We start from the raw sequence: 17,767 nt of genomic DNA, 5'->3' as shown, positions 1-17,767 counted from the left end.
TTACTGTGGCTGAAACAGTCAGGAAAAAATCCCCAGAGGTTGGACTTGAATCAGAATGTTATAGGACCTACACAAGTTAAAAGCAGGGGAGCCCTGGCTGGTGTGGCTTAGTTGGTTGAGCATCGTCCAGTGCACTGAGAGTCACTGGTTAGATTTTAGTGGGGGCACATATCCCAGTTGCGGCCTGGATCCCCAGTAGGGGGCGTGCAAGAGGAAGCCAATTGATGTTTCTCTTTCCCTCTCCCTTCCTTTCTCTCTAAAATCAATAAAAAACATATTATTTTTTTAAAAAAATGTACTTTAAAATAAATAAATTAAAAGAGGGAAAAGTGAGTGCAACTGTTCGCATCTATTCCATAAAACTCTAAGCATGAGTAGGCAACGTATTGGTCCGGCATTAACTGCTAAATGTTCTTGAGAGCAATAAAATAGTCTGTAATTCAGTTACAGACTGAAAGAGTCTATAATTCAGTTATTTCACTAATTCACACTATCCTTCAACTCAACTGGCCCAAATTCAAGCAGTTTACCACATATAGTGCTTTATTTATTTTTATTGAAAATACAAAGTCATATTAAAGAACGACATTTAAATAAATTAAAAATCATTCCATATCACCCTACACTAACACAATGAATTTCAGTTTTGCAAATTACCTTCCACATGCATAAAGATTTTACAAAATCACAATCATAGTGTGCATACTATTTTACACTGTGCTTACTTTACTTACTATTTTATAGACACGTCCATATTTCTACAGTCTCCCAAATAGTTATTTTAATAGCAGTATAACATTTCACGGTTTTTATTAGCCCATTTTCTTCTTTAACATGTAGATTATTTCCAATTTTTTGCTATTATAAGTAATACAGACATAAACATCTTCATGCATTTGCCTTTTTCTGGTTTGTTTTGTTTTTATATTATTCTTATGGCTCTTTCTATGTAGTACCAGGTTGCAATCCAAAGGGTTGAATCTATTTATTTTATTTATTAAATATATTTCTTTATTGATTTCAGAGAGGATGGGGAAGAGAGAGAGAGAGAGAAACACCAATGATGAGAGAGAATCATGATTGGCTGCCTCCTGCACATCCCCTACTGGGAATCGAGCCTACAAACTGGGCATGTGCCCTTGGCCAGAATCAAACCTGGGACCCTTCAGTCCACAGGCCAATGCTCTACCCACTGAGCCAAATCGGCCAGGGCATTGTATCTATTTAAATGCCATCTAAAGTAAATGCATTTAAACAGTTTCTTTCTAAAATTAAAAAAAGGAAGTGTTAAGTAATTTTAAACTTCTGTATTTAAAGTTAAAAGTAACTGTCTCTTTTTTTAAAAATGAAGGGTGTGGATAGATGGTCTAACAGATTACTAAAAGTTTAGATGAGTTAACTAAAGCAATGTTTCCCAACCTTTCTCAAGTTATAGCACACATGGACAGTTATAGAAAATGGACAAAGGTGTTGCTGGCCCAGAAATTGCAGCCACCCAGGCCACTTATGGCTGCCCCAAGGGCTATGAGGATCCATATCTAGGCACACGTATGACCCAAAGTGCCAGTGTGCATGGGTTGGGAACCTCTAATTGAGGAGAGGTTCTAGTTAGTGGCAGAAATGGGAAATGGATGCAAACTTCTCATCAAGGTATTTTCTACTATATCACAACTGTTCTGCATGCTTTCTGGCTCTAAAATTCAATTTTATATGCAGACGTGTCTGTACTTAAAAATAAAGAGGATTTTCTAACATGCTTAAACAAAAGATACCTAATCTAGTGATTCATATCAAAGCTGAATATTAAAAACAGTTCTTACCATCAGCAAATGTTTGACTATTTTTCAGGTTTGCCATTCTTTTAAATTTAGTTTGTAAACTCTCAACAGTAATTATCTTTTGCACAGTATCTTGTATATCTGTTAGTCAGTAAATAAAGAATAACAATGAATTATACACACAACAAAGGAAAAAAACTAAACTTAAAGTAAGACCACATTCCAAATAATTCTAAAGGTGATAAAAAAAAAAAACTTTTGTAAAGTGTTGATTTTGTAGAGGTAGAGAAGATTCCCTCCTTAAATTTCAAATTCCCTACTAGCTAAATAGAACCTTAATATACACTGTCAATTACATTAGAGGGTCATAAGAGACATTTCATTCCAAAGAATGATTCTGTCCTGCACCCAGTGTTCATGCTACCAGGAGGAAAAAATTTACTACAAAGGCATTTCACCTTTTACCAAGTGTCCAATATTCCATACCACCTTTGAAAATCAGAGATTATAGATGCTAACCCCATTGCTTCAACTGCAAATATACATTAGATTTCTCTTGATCATTCATCACTGGGTTGGGGTATAGAGTTGGTGTTAGAAATGAAAATTTACTTATTATGTGCCAGGCCACAACAACAAACAAGGAACTCCAAACTCTGCTTTTTTTTTTTTACTACACCCCAAAACAGTGATTACTTGGTCATTTCTACAAATCCAATCAGACATTATACACACAAACACATCCGTGGGACCGCATGGCACTTGGAAGATTACCCACAATTTCCCACTTATTAAGGTCTGGATCATACTTTTCAATGCTCTGAAGATACGTTCCCTTTGAGTAAGAATATCCCCCAGTGACATAGATACATCCATTCATGATGACAGCACCACACTCCATCCTTCTTTCCATCATGGGAGCTATCTCTCTCCACTCATTTTGTTCAGGGTCATAGCATTCCGTGATTGTAGTTTGTCCGCCAACTAGATAGAGCTTACTTTCAAATGGAACTGAACACAATCCATATTCTATTAAAAAGAAGAAAGCAAATTTTTATTAGGATAACAAACAAAAGAGATATCTTAGGGTGGTGATGTAATGATCCTTTAGAATTATGCATACAACCATAGAGTAGTCGTGACATTTTGACTCCAGCACACACTACCACAACACTGGGCCATAAAATCCATTCCCTTTCACCTGCCATGCTCTCTCAGGCCATCTTTCACTGCCTTTGCAGGATGCCAGGGAAGAAAGTATTCTCAGACCGCTACCCTTCTGGGAATTTTGCAGCACAGACACCTTTTATTCTACATATATGTGTAGAGTCCCTCTGACATGAAGACGTTCTACGTAACTGGTGTAAGTTCCTTCAGGTCTTAGCTGCCATCCCTGTAACCAGTGGCAGGCAACCTGTAGTATCTGTTGCCATAGCTGCCACACAGATTACCTTGCTTGTCAAGTCTCACAGTGCTGGTCAAGTTAAGGCAGAGAAAGATAAATATCACATGATCTCACTTATTTATGGAATATAATGAACAACATAAACTGATGAACAAAAACAGATCCAGAGAAAGAGAAACATTGATCAGACCGTCAAACCTCAGAGGGAAGGCAGGGGAGGGTGGGGGTAAGGGGGAGAGATCAGCCAAAGGACTTGTATGCATGCATATAAGCCTAACCCATGGACACAGACAACAGGGGAGGGGGGGTGAGGGCATGAGTGGGGGAGGGTTGGGGGGTCATGGAGGGATAAGGACACATATGTAATACCTTAATCAATAAAGAAATTTTTTAAAAATGCATACAAGACCAAAACATGTTAGAAAAACATACAACCCGATAAGTGGGGAACTACAGTCCATCATCTTAAGAAGCTGCAGAAGGTGATCAAAGGTAGAGGCTGCTGTGTGAGGTCTGGGTCCTGAGGCTCAGAGTTTGCCTTTCAGGCTGTTTGAATTTTTCCCATTATTTATCTCCCCCTCTACACCCAAACCTGCTGGCTCTTCCAAGCACCAGGGTCTTTTGCAACTGCATTTCCTCTTCCTTCTTATCCTGCTGTGACCAGGCGAGGCGAGTAAGGCACTGGGTATAAAAGGTAGAAAGGCTCTCACTCTGAGTGACTCTTTTTTCAGTTTTGTGACTCAGGCGCCTTACTGGCCTTACCCTCGTCCCAGCCCAGTGTTTCTTCCACGCCTCCATTGCTAACATCACAACTGGCCTGTGAGTTCCTTCTTCGGGAATATCAACCATAAAATTTTATCAACCATAAAATTACATTTAAATACTCCTAGCTGCCGACCTTAAGGAAGAGCAGGATTTGTCAGTGGCCCTAATACTATAGAAAGTAAATGAAAATTTACTTCACTTATTTGCCACTGTTTGCCATTACTGAGTTGTTCCTTCTGCCTGGAAGTCTCTTCTTTTTTCCAGGTCTTTCCACAGCTGCCACCGTCTTATCATTGAGGTCTCATCCTATTGTCATCTCCTCAGAGGGACCTTCTCTGTCCATCTAACCTGAAGTGGTCAGCTAGGCATCTCTCCCACATTACCCTGTTTTAATTCTCTCCACAGCACTTTTCATGATCTGGTGTGTGACTTGCTTACTGGCTCCCTGCCCTCTGCTCCATTTCCAGTTGGAGAATGGCAAGTGTATGGACCCAATAAATGTTTGTTGGATCAATGGATAAATTGTACCTTTTGCCCTCTGTGCCGAAATATGCCCTCTCGTGATTTTGTGAAAGAAAAGCTTTATAAGCCTCTCTTCAGAAAGAGAGAATGTTGAGATAAAAAAATGTGATTTCCCCATTAGGAATGGAAGACAAATCCTTATCAGTTAAGTTCTTGCTATCTAGGTTTTAAAGGCGAAAGAAGACTCAGAAGATGGGCATTTTTGCTTTGAGTCCACATTCTGTTGTTGTCAAGTTTCTGACAAGTAAATAAGAATTCTCCTACCTCTGAAAAACCCATTTGTTCCTTTCCAGTTATATACACATAGAATTTTTATTGGATTTAGTTGTTTAAAATATTTGTGAAACATTGTTTATATAAATTACTAGAGGCCCAGTGCATGAAATTCGTGCACAGGTGGGGTCCCTAGGCCTGACCAGCGATCAGGGCCGATCAGGTTCCCCGCCTCCCTGCCTCCCCCTTCCCTCACTCCCTCAGTGCCCTGCTGCCACCGCTGGTCACCCACCATGTTCCGCATCGCCCCCTGGTGGTCAGTGCACGTCATAGCGAGTGATTGAACTCCTGGTCAAACTCCCGAGGGGACAATTTGCATATTAGCCTTTTATTATATAGGAGGATATGAATCATTCCATTAAATGGTTATTGTGAAAATTCATGATGATGCAAAAATTTTATGAGTTGATGTAAGTGATTCAACAATGAGCTCACGAGGCTTTTCTTAAATTATTCAAAGTTTACCAAAAAACCCTCAATTTGTGGTTTGTATATTAAGAGAGATATCTTGCCTAGCTGGCATGGTTCAGTGGTTGAGCATCGACCTATGAACCAGGAGGTCACAGTTCAATTCCTGGTCAGAGCACATGCCTGGGTTTCGGGCTCCATCCCTTGTGGGGCATGCAGGGGGCAGCCAATCAATGCTCTCTCATCGTTGATGTTCCTGTCTCTCTCTCCCTCTCCCTGCCTCTCTGAAATCAATAAAAATATATTTTAAAAAGTAAAGAAAGATATCTCAATCTTCCTGTAGCAATAAATATATTTAAAATAAAGTGATTCCTGTCCTAGCTGGTTTGGCTCAGTGGATAGAGAGTCAGCCTTTGGACCCAAGGGTCCCGGTTTCAATTCTGGTCAAGGGCGTGTACCTCAGTTACAGGCCCAGGCCCTCTCTCTTCCACTCTCTCTCAAAACCAATGGAAAAAAATATCATCGGGTGAAGATTAAAAAATAAATAACATAAAGTGATTCCTGATAATTTTTCCCATTACCCAAATACAACATAAAGTTCTATTACATTGATGGAAACTCTTTCCTCTTCAGCTGTAACTGCCTTGTTTCTTCTTGGTCACTCTATGAAGTAACTGAGGCCAAGGGGCTGAATCTTGTTTATTGTGCTCCTAGCACTGAAAGTAGCATACAGAAAGCACTCAGCAAATATCTGTTAGACAAATGAATAAATGAACCATTTCAAACCAAGCATGGGAATAGTGCCATTTGTCACAGCTCCGAGTTTACACACAAATATTCACAACAAATTCATGGCAGTCTGCATTAGGTATTACATGAGTGAAATGAAAAACCCATGCAGGATTCAGAGACAACCACAATATTTTCATGTATGAAATATTCATTGAAATGATTTCAAAATTTTTTTTCTCCTAAGCAGATGTGAGGAATGTTATAAATTTGACATTGACCCTGGAATGACTGTCAACTCCTTTCTCTCCCTCATTTCCTGTATTTAATCAGTCAAGACAGCAATCACTCTTCTGACTAAAAAGACCTATAAAGCTTTCCTAATATAACGTCCTTATTTTATTGGAAAGTAAGAACCAAGAGCGTAAGCTGTTACTCTGGAGAGCCAGGAGAGAGCTCTCTTCCCACAGGACACAGCCATCCACAGGTGTTTCTCCTTTATCACTTACAGCGGCTTCGCTGTTCTTCATGCACTCTTCTTCCTCAACTCATCCCTTAACTAATGCTGTTTCCCAAGGTTCTGCCCGTAGCTGTACTGCTGGTCCCACCCTCCCAAGACATCTCATTCATCCCCACACCCATAGCCAGCACCTCCGAGTAAACAACTCCCAGATCTATATTTAGCTGCATTCTTTCTCCTGAGTTGCAGAACCGAAATTCCGATTGGTTTCTGCACAGCTCCTCTGGTTATCCAACTCATTTTTCACTTTCAACTACAAAACTGTGCTCCTTATCTCTCCACTTCTCCCTTCCTATTGGCTGTTCCTTCAATCCTCTCCATCCTCCTAGTCAACCAGCCATAAACCCTGGAATGACTGTCAACTACTTTCTCTCCCTCGTTTCCTGTATCTAATCAGTCAAGACAGCAATCACTACCAATTCAAGCAATGTCGAATCTATAACAGTCCTCATATCTGCCCATTTTCTACTCCACCACTTCAGGCTTTCAGCATTTCCTACCTGGTTTATTACCAATAGTTTTAGTAGGCCTCACTGCTGTCTTCCTCCCAATCTATTCTAAAAGGAGCTCTCTTCTTAAAATTAGAACTCATCACAACTCATTCTTTTGCTCTGACACCTCTGACAGTTCTCCATTTTCAAATTTTCCTGGCTCATATTTCTTCCTGACAGCAATCACTGTGGCCAAGTAGTGGTTGTTGCCTTTAGATGAAGCTTGTATGCTCTGTGGCATCAGTCTCTCCAGGAAAGGAGAGCCATCCAAAGTCCAATGTAAATCAAAACTTTACAAATTGGATTATAAGTTCCCCCTGATTTATACTGTAATTTAATATTTATTTATAATTGATTTTTCAATTTGTCATGGCTTTTCACACCTTGGCTTAAGTCTCACTGACTTTTAGATTTTTTCAAGCAGTGAACAAGTTATATGTAATTAGAACATGCTATGGGATATTTATTTTTCAAAGAACCCCTTTATGAAATATGTATTATTGATCATGTAAATAACTATCCTCTAGTTTGTTAATATGACTTTTCATATGTTGGATTTTCTTTGTAAAGCTAAATCAGAGTAATAGCTAACTCATAAGGTTAGCAGGAGGAACAAACAAGATAACAGTGTAGTTGTGAAGAGCATGGTGTTCCCAGGCAGATTGCCTGGATTAAAACCTCATCTCTAATAAGCACTAGCTGGCTGACCTTGGGCAATTTATTTACTGCGTGCCTTAGAAAATAGAGATAATAATAGCACCTAGCTCACAAGATCGTGGTAAGGTTTACAGGGATGAATACATGTAAAACTATTGGAATAGTTAGTGCCTGGCACATTCTTACTGAATAAATGTTAGCTATTACTCAATATGAGCTGTTATTATTATTTTCCATTATAACTTCACTAGAGGCCCGGTGCATGAAAATTCATGCACTGGAGGGGGGTCCCTCAGCCTGGCCTGCCCCCTCTCACAGTCCAGGAGCCTTCAGTGGTGGGAGGCGACCAGGCGATCAGGGGAAGGCGACACCCCCATCACGCCTCTGCTGCTGCCACTGCCAGCAGCGCAAGCCTTGGCCAGCCCTGGTTACCTGAGCCTCAGGCGGCCCTGGGCGGCTTGGAAGCTGCCATCCGAGGCTTGCCTGCGCCTTGGGCCGTCTCTGGGCAGCTGGGCAGCCGCCATCCAAGGCTTGCCTGCGTCTCGGCCGGCCCTGCTTGCCTGAGCCTCAGTCAGTGGGGGGTGCAGGAGGACCCAAGGCCCCCGGTGGGGCTGAGGGGACTCCGGCAGCAGGTGCGCAGAGCGACTGGCCCCGGCTGAGGAATGGAGGATACTCTCAACGACATGAGTTATAACTTCCAATTTGCTGGATACCGCAGTCAGGCTTCAGCTTCGGGGGAGGCAGGAAGAGAAGGATGGGCAGCTCATTGGAGGAGCCTTGGCGAGCTGTCAGTCAGCTGGGGGTGCAGGAGGATCCGAGGCCTCCAGTGGGGCTGAAGGGACTCTGGCAGAGAGCAGCTGGCCCTGCCCCCGCTGTGGGTGCCGCCATCTTTGTGACAGCATGATGGTCAATTTGCATATTGCCTCTTTATAATATAGGATTGGTCATATGGAAAGTGGTGGGAGTCTGCGATAATACGTATGGGCTACTAGGAAACAGTCTCTCCATTCAATGACTCTTCAGATCCAGGACAACCTGAAGCTGAAGTGTCTTCTTATGCACTCTTATACGGAGATGTAGCACCTGAGTCAGGTGTGCTCTACCTGAACTGTGAGATGACATATGTGACCTGTGGGTATTAGTAGCTGCAGTGGTCAAAAGCAGGAGAGCCGGCTCCATTAAGGAGAGGCAGATTGCTTAGCAGTTATAGCAATCTGTCTGAACTGAATCCTCGTCTATCACTTCCAAACTGTGTGTCCTTGGCAACGTTACCTATTTCTAAGCCTCCACTTCCAAATATGTAACAGGGGTAAACAATACCTACTAACAGGGTTGTAGTTAGAATTTAAGGTAATATTACACGCAAAGTGTTTAGTTAATACCTGGCCTGTGAAAAGTGCTTAAGGTTAGCTGTTACTATTCCTCTCAGATGGTTCCAGCTTGTGAATTTCAGTTACGCTTCCCAGTAACCCACATGGAAGCCTGATGCTATGTGGAAAATGACTCAAAGTAGTATGGTGATTTGGTGATATAAATCTTTCCCAACGAAAAACTTAAACATAAGGCATAACTGTAACAGGACATAGCTTATGCTTTCCCCAAGTTCTTCAAAGACACAAGTCAGAGAACAAAAGACACCAAAGAAAGCAGGCCATTCCTTGTGGGCAGACAACATGTCCCCTTTATGATTGTTAAAGTAAGGCCAACAGAAGGCTCTCCACATTGTAGGAGGGAGTGCTTAACAGTTATTGAAACCCAGAAAGAGTATGCTTCTAAAAGAAGAAAACATCTCCTGCCGAGCTGAATCACTACGTACCCTTCCCAACTGTTTGAGAGACTAGTGCCTTTTATCTGTCTATAAAAATTATGTTTTATATAATGCATGAAAATGAAAGAAAGCACATAAGGAATAGAAAACAAAAAAGAATCTAAGTGAAAAAATTTTTTTCAAATATACTTTTATTGATTTCAGAGAGGAAGCTAGAGGGAGAAAGAGAGGGACACATCAATGATGAGAATCACTGATTGGCTGCCTCCTGCATGCCCCCTACTGGGGGTCGAGCCTGCAACCCGAACATGTGCCCTTGTCCGGAATCAAACCCGGGACCCTTCAGTTTGCAGGCCGATGCTCTATCCACTGAGCCAAACCAGATAGGGCTGAAAAATTTTTTTTTTAAAGAAACTCCTTTTAATCACAGAGGCTTAAAATGTATGTTGTGTGATGACATGAGGGGAAGTATTTGTAGACATGATCTAATCTGAATAATCTAAATTGTGATTATTGTTACATGGACACATATGAATATTTTGAGCCTTTTAATTAAACCCATGTGTAGTCTCCTATAAATTTAGCGTTTTCCTATTTCCAGCCCATTTTTAGCCATCTCTCACACTGACAGGCTGTGTCATGACATACACTACTAAGACAGCGTTTTGTTACCTGGATGGGGACCAGAAGTGATGAGGCTCCATTCGTTGATATCCGAATTGTAGCTCTGGACCTTGTCATAGGTGCAGCTCCCTCTGTAGCCACAGTGTCCACCAATGACGTAGATAACTTCATGCAAGACACAGGCAGTAGCATTTCCCACACCTGTGTGTTAATTAAAATCACATCTTCAGATTGATCTTTCCTTCTGCTTTGCAATGAATATTGTACTGTCTGTGTTATTAGGGATAGTAGACATAAGGCACTGTCCTAGGTGCTCTGAGGGATAGAAGAATGAAAAAGAAAGGCTCCTGCCCAGACAGCGTGGCTCAGTGGTGGAGCGTCGACCTATGAACCAGGGGGTCACGGTTCGATTCCTGGTCAGGGCACATGCCTGGGTGTTGCAGGCTCGATCCCCGGTGTGGGGCTTGCAGGAGGCAGCCGATCGATGATTCTCTCTCATCATTGAAGTTTCTATCTCCCTCTCCCTCTTCCTTCCTCTCTGAAATCAATAAAAATATTTTTTTAAAAAAATAAAAAGCAAGGCTCCTTGTACTCTTTTAAAAGAGGGTGCGACATTTACTCAACTAGAACACAGGGTACAGAACTACTACTGTGGATGTGCAAAACAAAGAGACATTACTTTTGACTAGGGAAATCATGGCAGGAGGTGGCAAAATCTGACTTGGGCCTTAGTAGGTAGGACTTTGGCAGGCAGAGGTGAGAGGAAGCCACTCTGAGTGAGGGCAAGGCAAGTGCAAAGGCTTACTGGACAATTCAAGTAGTTGTTTTGATTCTGCCACCCTGGAAGGGACGGTGACACACCTGGGGTTGACCTGTGGGAATTAAAGCTGGCAGAGTAAGTTGGAGCCACGTGGCAAAGAATCCTGATGCCCAATTCAAAAATTTGCACTTGATTCAACAGGATTTTGTTGGTGTAGTTAAGCCTCACCCAAGGATATTTTTCCATTGATTTTTTTTAGGGAGAGTGGAAGAGAGAGAGAAAGACAGAGAGAATCATTGATGTGCGAGATTGGTTGCCTCCTGCACGAGCCCTGACCAGGGCCCGGGCTGGGGAGGAGCCTGGAACCAAGGTACGTGCCCTTGACCATAATTGAACCCGGGACCCTTTGGTCCGCAAGCTCTATCCACTCTGCCAAACCAGCTAAGGCGATTCAACAGGATTTTAAAAGTTTTTAAACAAAGGAAAGGAGGGACTACAGCAGAAGGATAGAAGTGGTCCAGGTGCAAAGTGTTGAGGGCCTCAGTTAGAAGCGGTCTTGGTATAGACTCTATACTATAGAACAGTCGTCGGCAAACTCATTAGTCAACAGAGCCAAATATCAACAGTACAACGATTGAAATTTCTTTTGAGAGCCGAAAACCGACTTCTGCGCATGGACCACGAAGTTTCAATCGCACTATATGTGCGCGCCCACACGTGGTATTTTGTGGAAGAGCCACACTCAAGGGGCCAGAGAGCCGCAGTTTGCCAACCACTGCTATAGAGGAAGGTGCACAGAGGCAAGAGATAAAGGTAAAACAGAAGGGCCTTGATGACTGAGTTGAAGACAAGACGAATTCTGAGGTCCTGAGCTCAGAAAACTGGGAAACGCTGATGCCACAGAAAAATGAGAAAGAGAAAATGGTTTCAGCAGGGGAATCAGAAGAGAGAAAGAATGATGACGAGGCTCATTTTAGTCGAAATGTCAGCTTAGTCTTTCAACCAACTTTTATTTAGCATGTTACATGGTGGGTGCAGTTCAGGCTCCTTGTTCATTTCTACTCCAAAACAAAAGTGAGTTTATTTCTTTAACATGTTTTTTTTTTTCTTTAACATGTTTTTATTGATTTTTAGAGAGAGAGGAAGAGAGAAGGATAGAGAGATAAAAACATCAATGAGAGAGAAAACCTCATTGATCAGCTGCCTCCTGTACACCCCTCCCCCACCACTCCCAATGGGGATGGAGCCTGCAACCCAGTATGTGCCCTGACTGGGAATAGAACTAGTGACCTCTTGATTCCTGGGTTGATGTTCAACCACTGAGCCACTCCAGCTGGGCCAAAAGTGAGTTCATAAGCAGGGCAGTTATGATGAGAGGGGTAAAAGTTAGGAGTTCCTAAAAAGCCATCTATTTATTTCTTCTCTGTACCTCCCTCAACCAAAAAAGGAAATTAATTTGAAATCTGACTCTACCCAATTTAAGGTCTCATTCCCAGGGAAAGAAGCTAGTTCACTTCAAGACTACAAAATAAAATAAACTGGGGGGGAAATGTTACCCTTTCTACATAAGAATGGGGAACTGAAAGTTCAGCAGAGTTTGAGCATCAGAACTGGCCAAAACTGCACATAACTGACAAAGTGTTACCCTGCCCTGGGATGACGAGGTATAACCAGGAATCAAACCTTCCAGGTAAAAGCATAAAACTTTGACATTTCAAACCCAGCTGGTAGGTGAGGGAGGACTTTTGCATATGAGGGCCTCCCATTCCCCTTAAGCTGTCAAAAACACATTCAGCTTTCTTTCATGATGGATACAGCATTGCAGCATTTTATTTTCAGCAAGCGTTGCTTCAAAAGTTTTAACAAAATTTCAGTAAAGTAATAGGTTTCTGTCCTCAAAGCAATACACTGTAAACTACAAAATCACTGAAACTTATCATTAAGAAGCAGAGGCAGCCAAACTGGTGTGGCTCAGTGGTTGAGCACCGACCTATGAACCAGGAGGTCTAGGCTCAATTCCTGTCAGGGCACATGCCCGGGTTGCGGGTTCGATCCCCAATGGGGGCAGCTGATCAATGATTCTTTCTCAACATTGGTGTTTCTATCCCTCTCTCCCTCTCCCTTCCTCTCTCTGAAATCAACAAAAACATTTTTCTTGTAAGAAAAGAAACAGGCAGAAATGTATCTAGGTTTACAATAGCTGCTAACATATTTGCAGTGCCCTTATTTCTTTTGTAAGCGAGGAGTCAGACAGGATATTCGGAATCACCTTGGAGAGGGGACTGAAAATCTGTAAGTGAGGGTCATGCTCAGGTAGAGTCAAAAAATCAGAGCAGCAATAGCAGTGGGCTTTAAGCCACCTTCTTCCACCCTACCAACCACTGCTGCACCTTTGGGAAGGAGAGTGGTCAGGATTTAATATGAAAAGTAATTCTGCCCCATCAAAGCTGACATGTTCTATAATGACGTTCATGAGTACAATGCCTAATGCTGCTAAGTGCTTCCCATGCATGAGTTCATTTAATCCTCTCAAAACTCTAAACTAAGCAATGTCACTCCCATTGCACAGATGGCAATTTGCCCAGGCTCACCAGCAAATGAGTGGAAAGTTGGGATTTGGGCTCAGGCAGTTCCATTTCAGAAGCAGTGTGCCTGATCACAAGACTATTTTGCCTCTCAGGCTTCCTGCTTGTCATCCAAGGATCATACCAGGTCAGATTCCCACACCAGGTCAGATTCCCACACCCTCACCAGTGTTAAAAAAAGAAACAGAGAGGCCTGGGAAGAAACATTTGGAATAAAATGACACAAATTTGGTAACCAACCACCAATTGTTCTGTGCAACTCCCCAGCACCAAAAAATAAATGTAATTAAGATTCCAGTGTAACTTTTTTCCGGTGGGAGGGAAGGAGAGCAAGGCTAATCTAGTACCAAACAGCAGAAAATAGTGTTTATCAGACAGACATGGAGACTCAGCAGCGTGCCTGGCTCTGTGTGCCACAGGAGGGATCTGCCTCTCTCTTTAACACTATGAGACAAGACTTGAATCAAAAAAAGCAGAGGCTCCACAAAGAAGTGCTGGAGAGGATGTGGAGAAAAGGGAACCCTCGTGCACTGTTAGTGGGAATGCAGACTGGCACAGCCACTGTGGAAAACCGTATGGAGTTTCCTCAAAGAATTAAAAATGGACCTGCCTTTTGACCCAGGAATCCCACCTCTAGGAATATATCCAAAGAAACATGAAACACTTAATTCGAGAGAATACATGCAGCTCTATGTTCATAACAGCATTATTTACAATAGCCAAAATCTGGAAACAGCCCAAGTGTCCAAAAGCTGTGGTGCATTTACACACTGGAATACTATTAGGCCATACAAAAAAGAAAGAAAATCTTACCTTTTGTGACAGCATGAATGAACCTGAAGATTATAATGCTAAGTGAAATAAGGTCTCACTAATATGTGGAATCTAATGAACAAAATAAACTGGAGAACAAAACAGAAACAGACACATGGATATATGAAACAGACTAACAGCTGTCAGAGGGGAGGGAATTATTTGGGGGGAGGGGGTGCTGGATGAAAGAAGGTGAAGGAATCAAGAAAAAAATCAAACAAACAAAACATACATATATAACACACAGATACAGATAACAGTGTGGTGACGGCCAGAGGAAAGGGCAGTGGGGAGTAAGTGGAGGTGGGCAAAGAGGGGGAGAATGGGGACAGGAAGAGACTTTGCTTGGGATGATGGGACCACAATGCCATGTGCAGATGATGTTTTGTTGACTTGTACACTTTTCTGAAACCTATATGGTTCTGTGAACCAATGTCACCCCAATAAATTCCTTTAAAAAAAAAAAGCAGAGGCTATATCAAGTTTTTGAGAGACTGTAATTTGTTATATCCTTCAGGGACCAAAACTTTCAAGGTTTTAATGAAAGATCACCCTGGCTGGTGTGGCTTTGTGGGTTGAGCATTGTCCCATGTACCAAAAGGTCACCAGTTCCATTCCCACTCAGGGCACATGCCCTTGTTGCCGGCTTGATCCCCAGTAGGGGGTGGGCAGGAGGCAGCTAATCAATGACTCTCTCTCATCATTGATGTTTCTATCTTTCTCTCTCTCCCTTCCTCCCAGAAATCAATAAAAATATATTTAAAAATAAGAAAATAACAAATAAGAGCAAAATAAAAAGCGTTCAATTTCAAGAGCAATCCAATATAAATTAATAAGCACAAACTAATAAAACTACCCTGCTTTCTCTATTTAGCCTTTGCCTTAAATGTAAATTCTTAATACTTGAGTGAGATCTAGTCTCAAAACAGGTAGTAGCATCAGAAGAATGAATTATATTGGTTTCTAATAAAAAGATGTCTTTTCTAGCCTGAGTATTTTAAAAACATAAATCTCAGACAAGTTGGGGACTGCTATTCTATGTTTTTACTTGGAACATTATGCACAACATTATTTGTATAATCCACTCTAGTGCTTAGATAGCATTCCAAAGCAAATTCTTTTTTTATTTGCAAGAGAAGCCAGACTGTTGGCCTAACCTTAAACACCCAAAAAAAATACAGAATAAGCATAATCTGCACTTACCTTTAATCATGTTTGCAATGGGAATCCACTTCTCTTTTAATGGATCATAGAACTCGGCCTCTTCCGCTGGAGCCCCTTTTCTGTAACCGCCTAAAGCATAGACACAGCCACCCAAGGTGACGGCACAGTGGTAATACCTGGCATTGAGCATTGGCAAACCTTCCGTCCACTCATCGCTTTCACTGTTATAGATCCACACTGTGTCAAGAGCTTCTATGTTATCTGTCCTGTAACCCCCAGTTACATAAATGTTGGGTCCCAAACAGGTAACACCATAGCTCTCCCTCGTATAATCTGGTATCTCTGCTCCCTGAATCCAAACATTCGTCAACGGATCCCATATGTGAACCTCTGATAAAGGATGCCAGTAATAGCCTCCAATGATATACATGGTGGCTGTGGACCTCTGGGAAATCTCTTTATGCATGGGATTCAAAGCATTGTATATTAGAGACCGTATCTTATTTTCCGTTAGTAGGCAGCTTCTTTGGAGGCCTAACGCTGTTTTTAAATACACTGGATCTATATCTATGTTGATATAGCTTAGTAGGTTATACAGGCAGTCAATTCGATTTTCTACATCATAAGCAGTCCACTTAATAACTGGCTCTATGATGGCTTCTTCTTTCCAAACACTGAGATTCTTTCTGGACAAGATGAAGAGCAACTTTTCAAAGCTGATTTCCAGAAATTCTTCTTGTTGCCATACTTCCTTAAACCTCGAACACAGAATTCTTTGCGATTCCTTCTCTAGCTCTGGACACACGTGAAATTCCGCAAAGGAGTGCATCCCAATACAATTATCAATATCCAGGTGCCTCACCAAAAACTGCTCACAGGCTTTCTTCACGGAAAGGAACTGCAGCAGGTCTGCTGCTTCCAGCAGGCTCTGAACATTTCTTGTAGTTATTTCAATTTGAGAAGTGTATGCATAATTTACAAGACCTTCCAAAATATCATGGTGGATGCCAAAGATTTTTATTTTATTTTTAAATTTTTCTTTCATGTCAGCTGTGAACATTGCCTTAAAATAATTGCTGCAAGCAGCCAAAACAGCTCGGTGACAGTGGAAGATTATGCCTGACGGACACTGAAGGGTGATATCAGTAAATAATCCATCCAAGTAAAATGTTTTGAATGCATCCAGAAAGTCCACTGGATGCGCGGAGTCCTTAAAAAGGTAAATATAATCTTCTTGTCCTTTTAGAGCCATGGCTGCAATAAATATGAAACAATAAACGTGTTTTCAATTTTGCATAGTACCTCAAATAATCAATACTAAACATTCCAATCATTAGGATGATTGATCAGCGCCAAATAGAATCCAAAACTAGACTTAAGCTCAACATTCTAAATGCAAAATGTGGATGGACTATTTCGTAATTTAGATGATGGTCAATTTAAATTCAGGGTAGCTCGGAGCCTGAAATGAAGCCCCCGGACTTTTCAATAGTTCTTTCTAGAAAAAAAAAAATTTTTTTTTCTTTTTTCCTATCCCAATTACACAGTCTCCATCTGTCCGGGGCAGGCGCTCCGAGAGACATCCCACTCTCGGCAAACCAAGTGCCCCAGGGGTCACCCCATTCACCCGCGAGGGGCCGGCCTCGGTTCGATCCCCATTCAACCGTTTTCGCTTTCCAGCCGCTTCGAGATGCCAAGCGAGGGAGGAAGGAAAGATAATGGGGCCAGAGGTCTTGGGAAAGGGCAACCCTGCGCCTCCCGGGGGAGGCAGGAGACCCGGGAGAGCGGCGCGCCCGCCCCGCGGCGCCGCAGGGGCTTCCGCGCCCCCGCGCCCGGGCCCGCTTCCCGCCCGCGCCCCGCCCCGCCCCGGCCGGGCGCGGGGACTCCCAGGGCGCCGCCCGCCGCTCGTCGGGCCGGGTGCCCGCGTCCCTCGGCCCGGGACGCCTCGCAGGTGTGGGACGGCGCGGCGGGCGGCCCCGCGCTCAGCCGGCCCGGAGCCCGCGCGGCCATTGTCTCCGCGCCGCCGCCGCCGCCGCCGCGGGCTCCGGAGGCGGCGCGGCCTCGCCCTCCCGCGCTCGGCCCGCGCTCTGCCCGCCCGCTGGCCTCGGGCGGCGGGCCCGCCCCGCACCTACCTCGGGCGGCGGCTCCGGGACGGGTGCTGGCCCGCGGGCTAGCGGCGAGCGGGGGCGGGGGCGCCGCCGGACCCTCTGACCATCTTTGGAAGCGGCGCGGCGGAGGCTGCCTGCTAGTGCAGCTCCAGCCCACAAACGGCGCCTCTTTTGGTGCCCCGGCTGCTCCCCGCCTCCCACCGGACAGCCCCCCGCCGGCCGGGGCGCGGGCCACTCGCGGGCACTCCCGAGCGGCGGGGCCGAGCCCCTCCCGGCGGGCCCCCCGCAGCAGGTGGGACGGCTCCCCCAGGACGGCGCGGGGCCGGGAGCTCTGCCCTCTCCGGGGGTCTGTCTCTCAAGCACAGAGACCCCCGAGCATTGTCCCTCTAGACAAACT

At 43.6% G+C, this 17,767-nt stretch overlaps 1 protein-coding gene across 1 annotated transcript; it reads right to left on the bottom strand.

The window, feature by feature from the left end:
* Positions 1-2,434: 2,434 nt before the first annotated feature.
* On the bottom strand, positions 2,435-17,446 carry KLHL23 (kelch like family member 23). Its single transcript, XM_054723096.1, has 4 exons — positions 17,395-17,446; positions 15,302-16,516; positions 9,989-10,141; positions 2,435-2,807 (listed from the first exon to the last, which is right to left on the bottom strand). The coding sequence occupies exons 2-4, from the start codon at positions 16,512-16,514 to the stop codon at positions 2,497-2,499; spliced, it is 1,677 nt and encodes a 558-aa protein (XP_054579071.1). The 5' UTR covers positions 16,515-16,516; positions 17,395-17,446; the 3' UTR covers positions 2,435-2,496.
* Positions 17,447-17,767: the final 321 nt, after the last annotated feature.

This window comes from Eptesicus fuscus, chromosome 11 (assembly GCF_027574615.1).
Source record: "Eptesicus fuscus isolate TK198812 chromosome 11, DD_ASM_mEF_20220401, whole genome shotgun sequence".
In the NCBI taxonomy this organism is placed as follows: Eukaryota; Metazoa; Chordata; class Mammalia; order Chiroptera; family Vespertilionidae; genus Eptesicus; species Eptesicus fuscus.
This window is presented reverse-complemented; position numbering and strand designations above follow the sequence as displayed.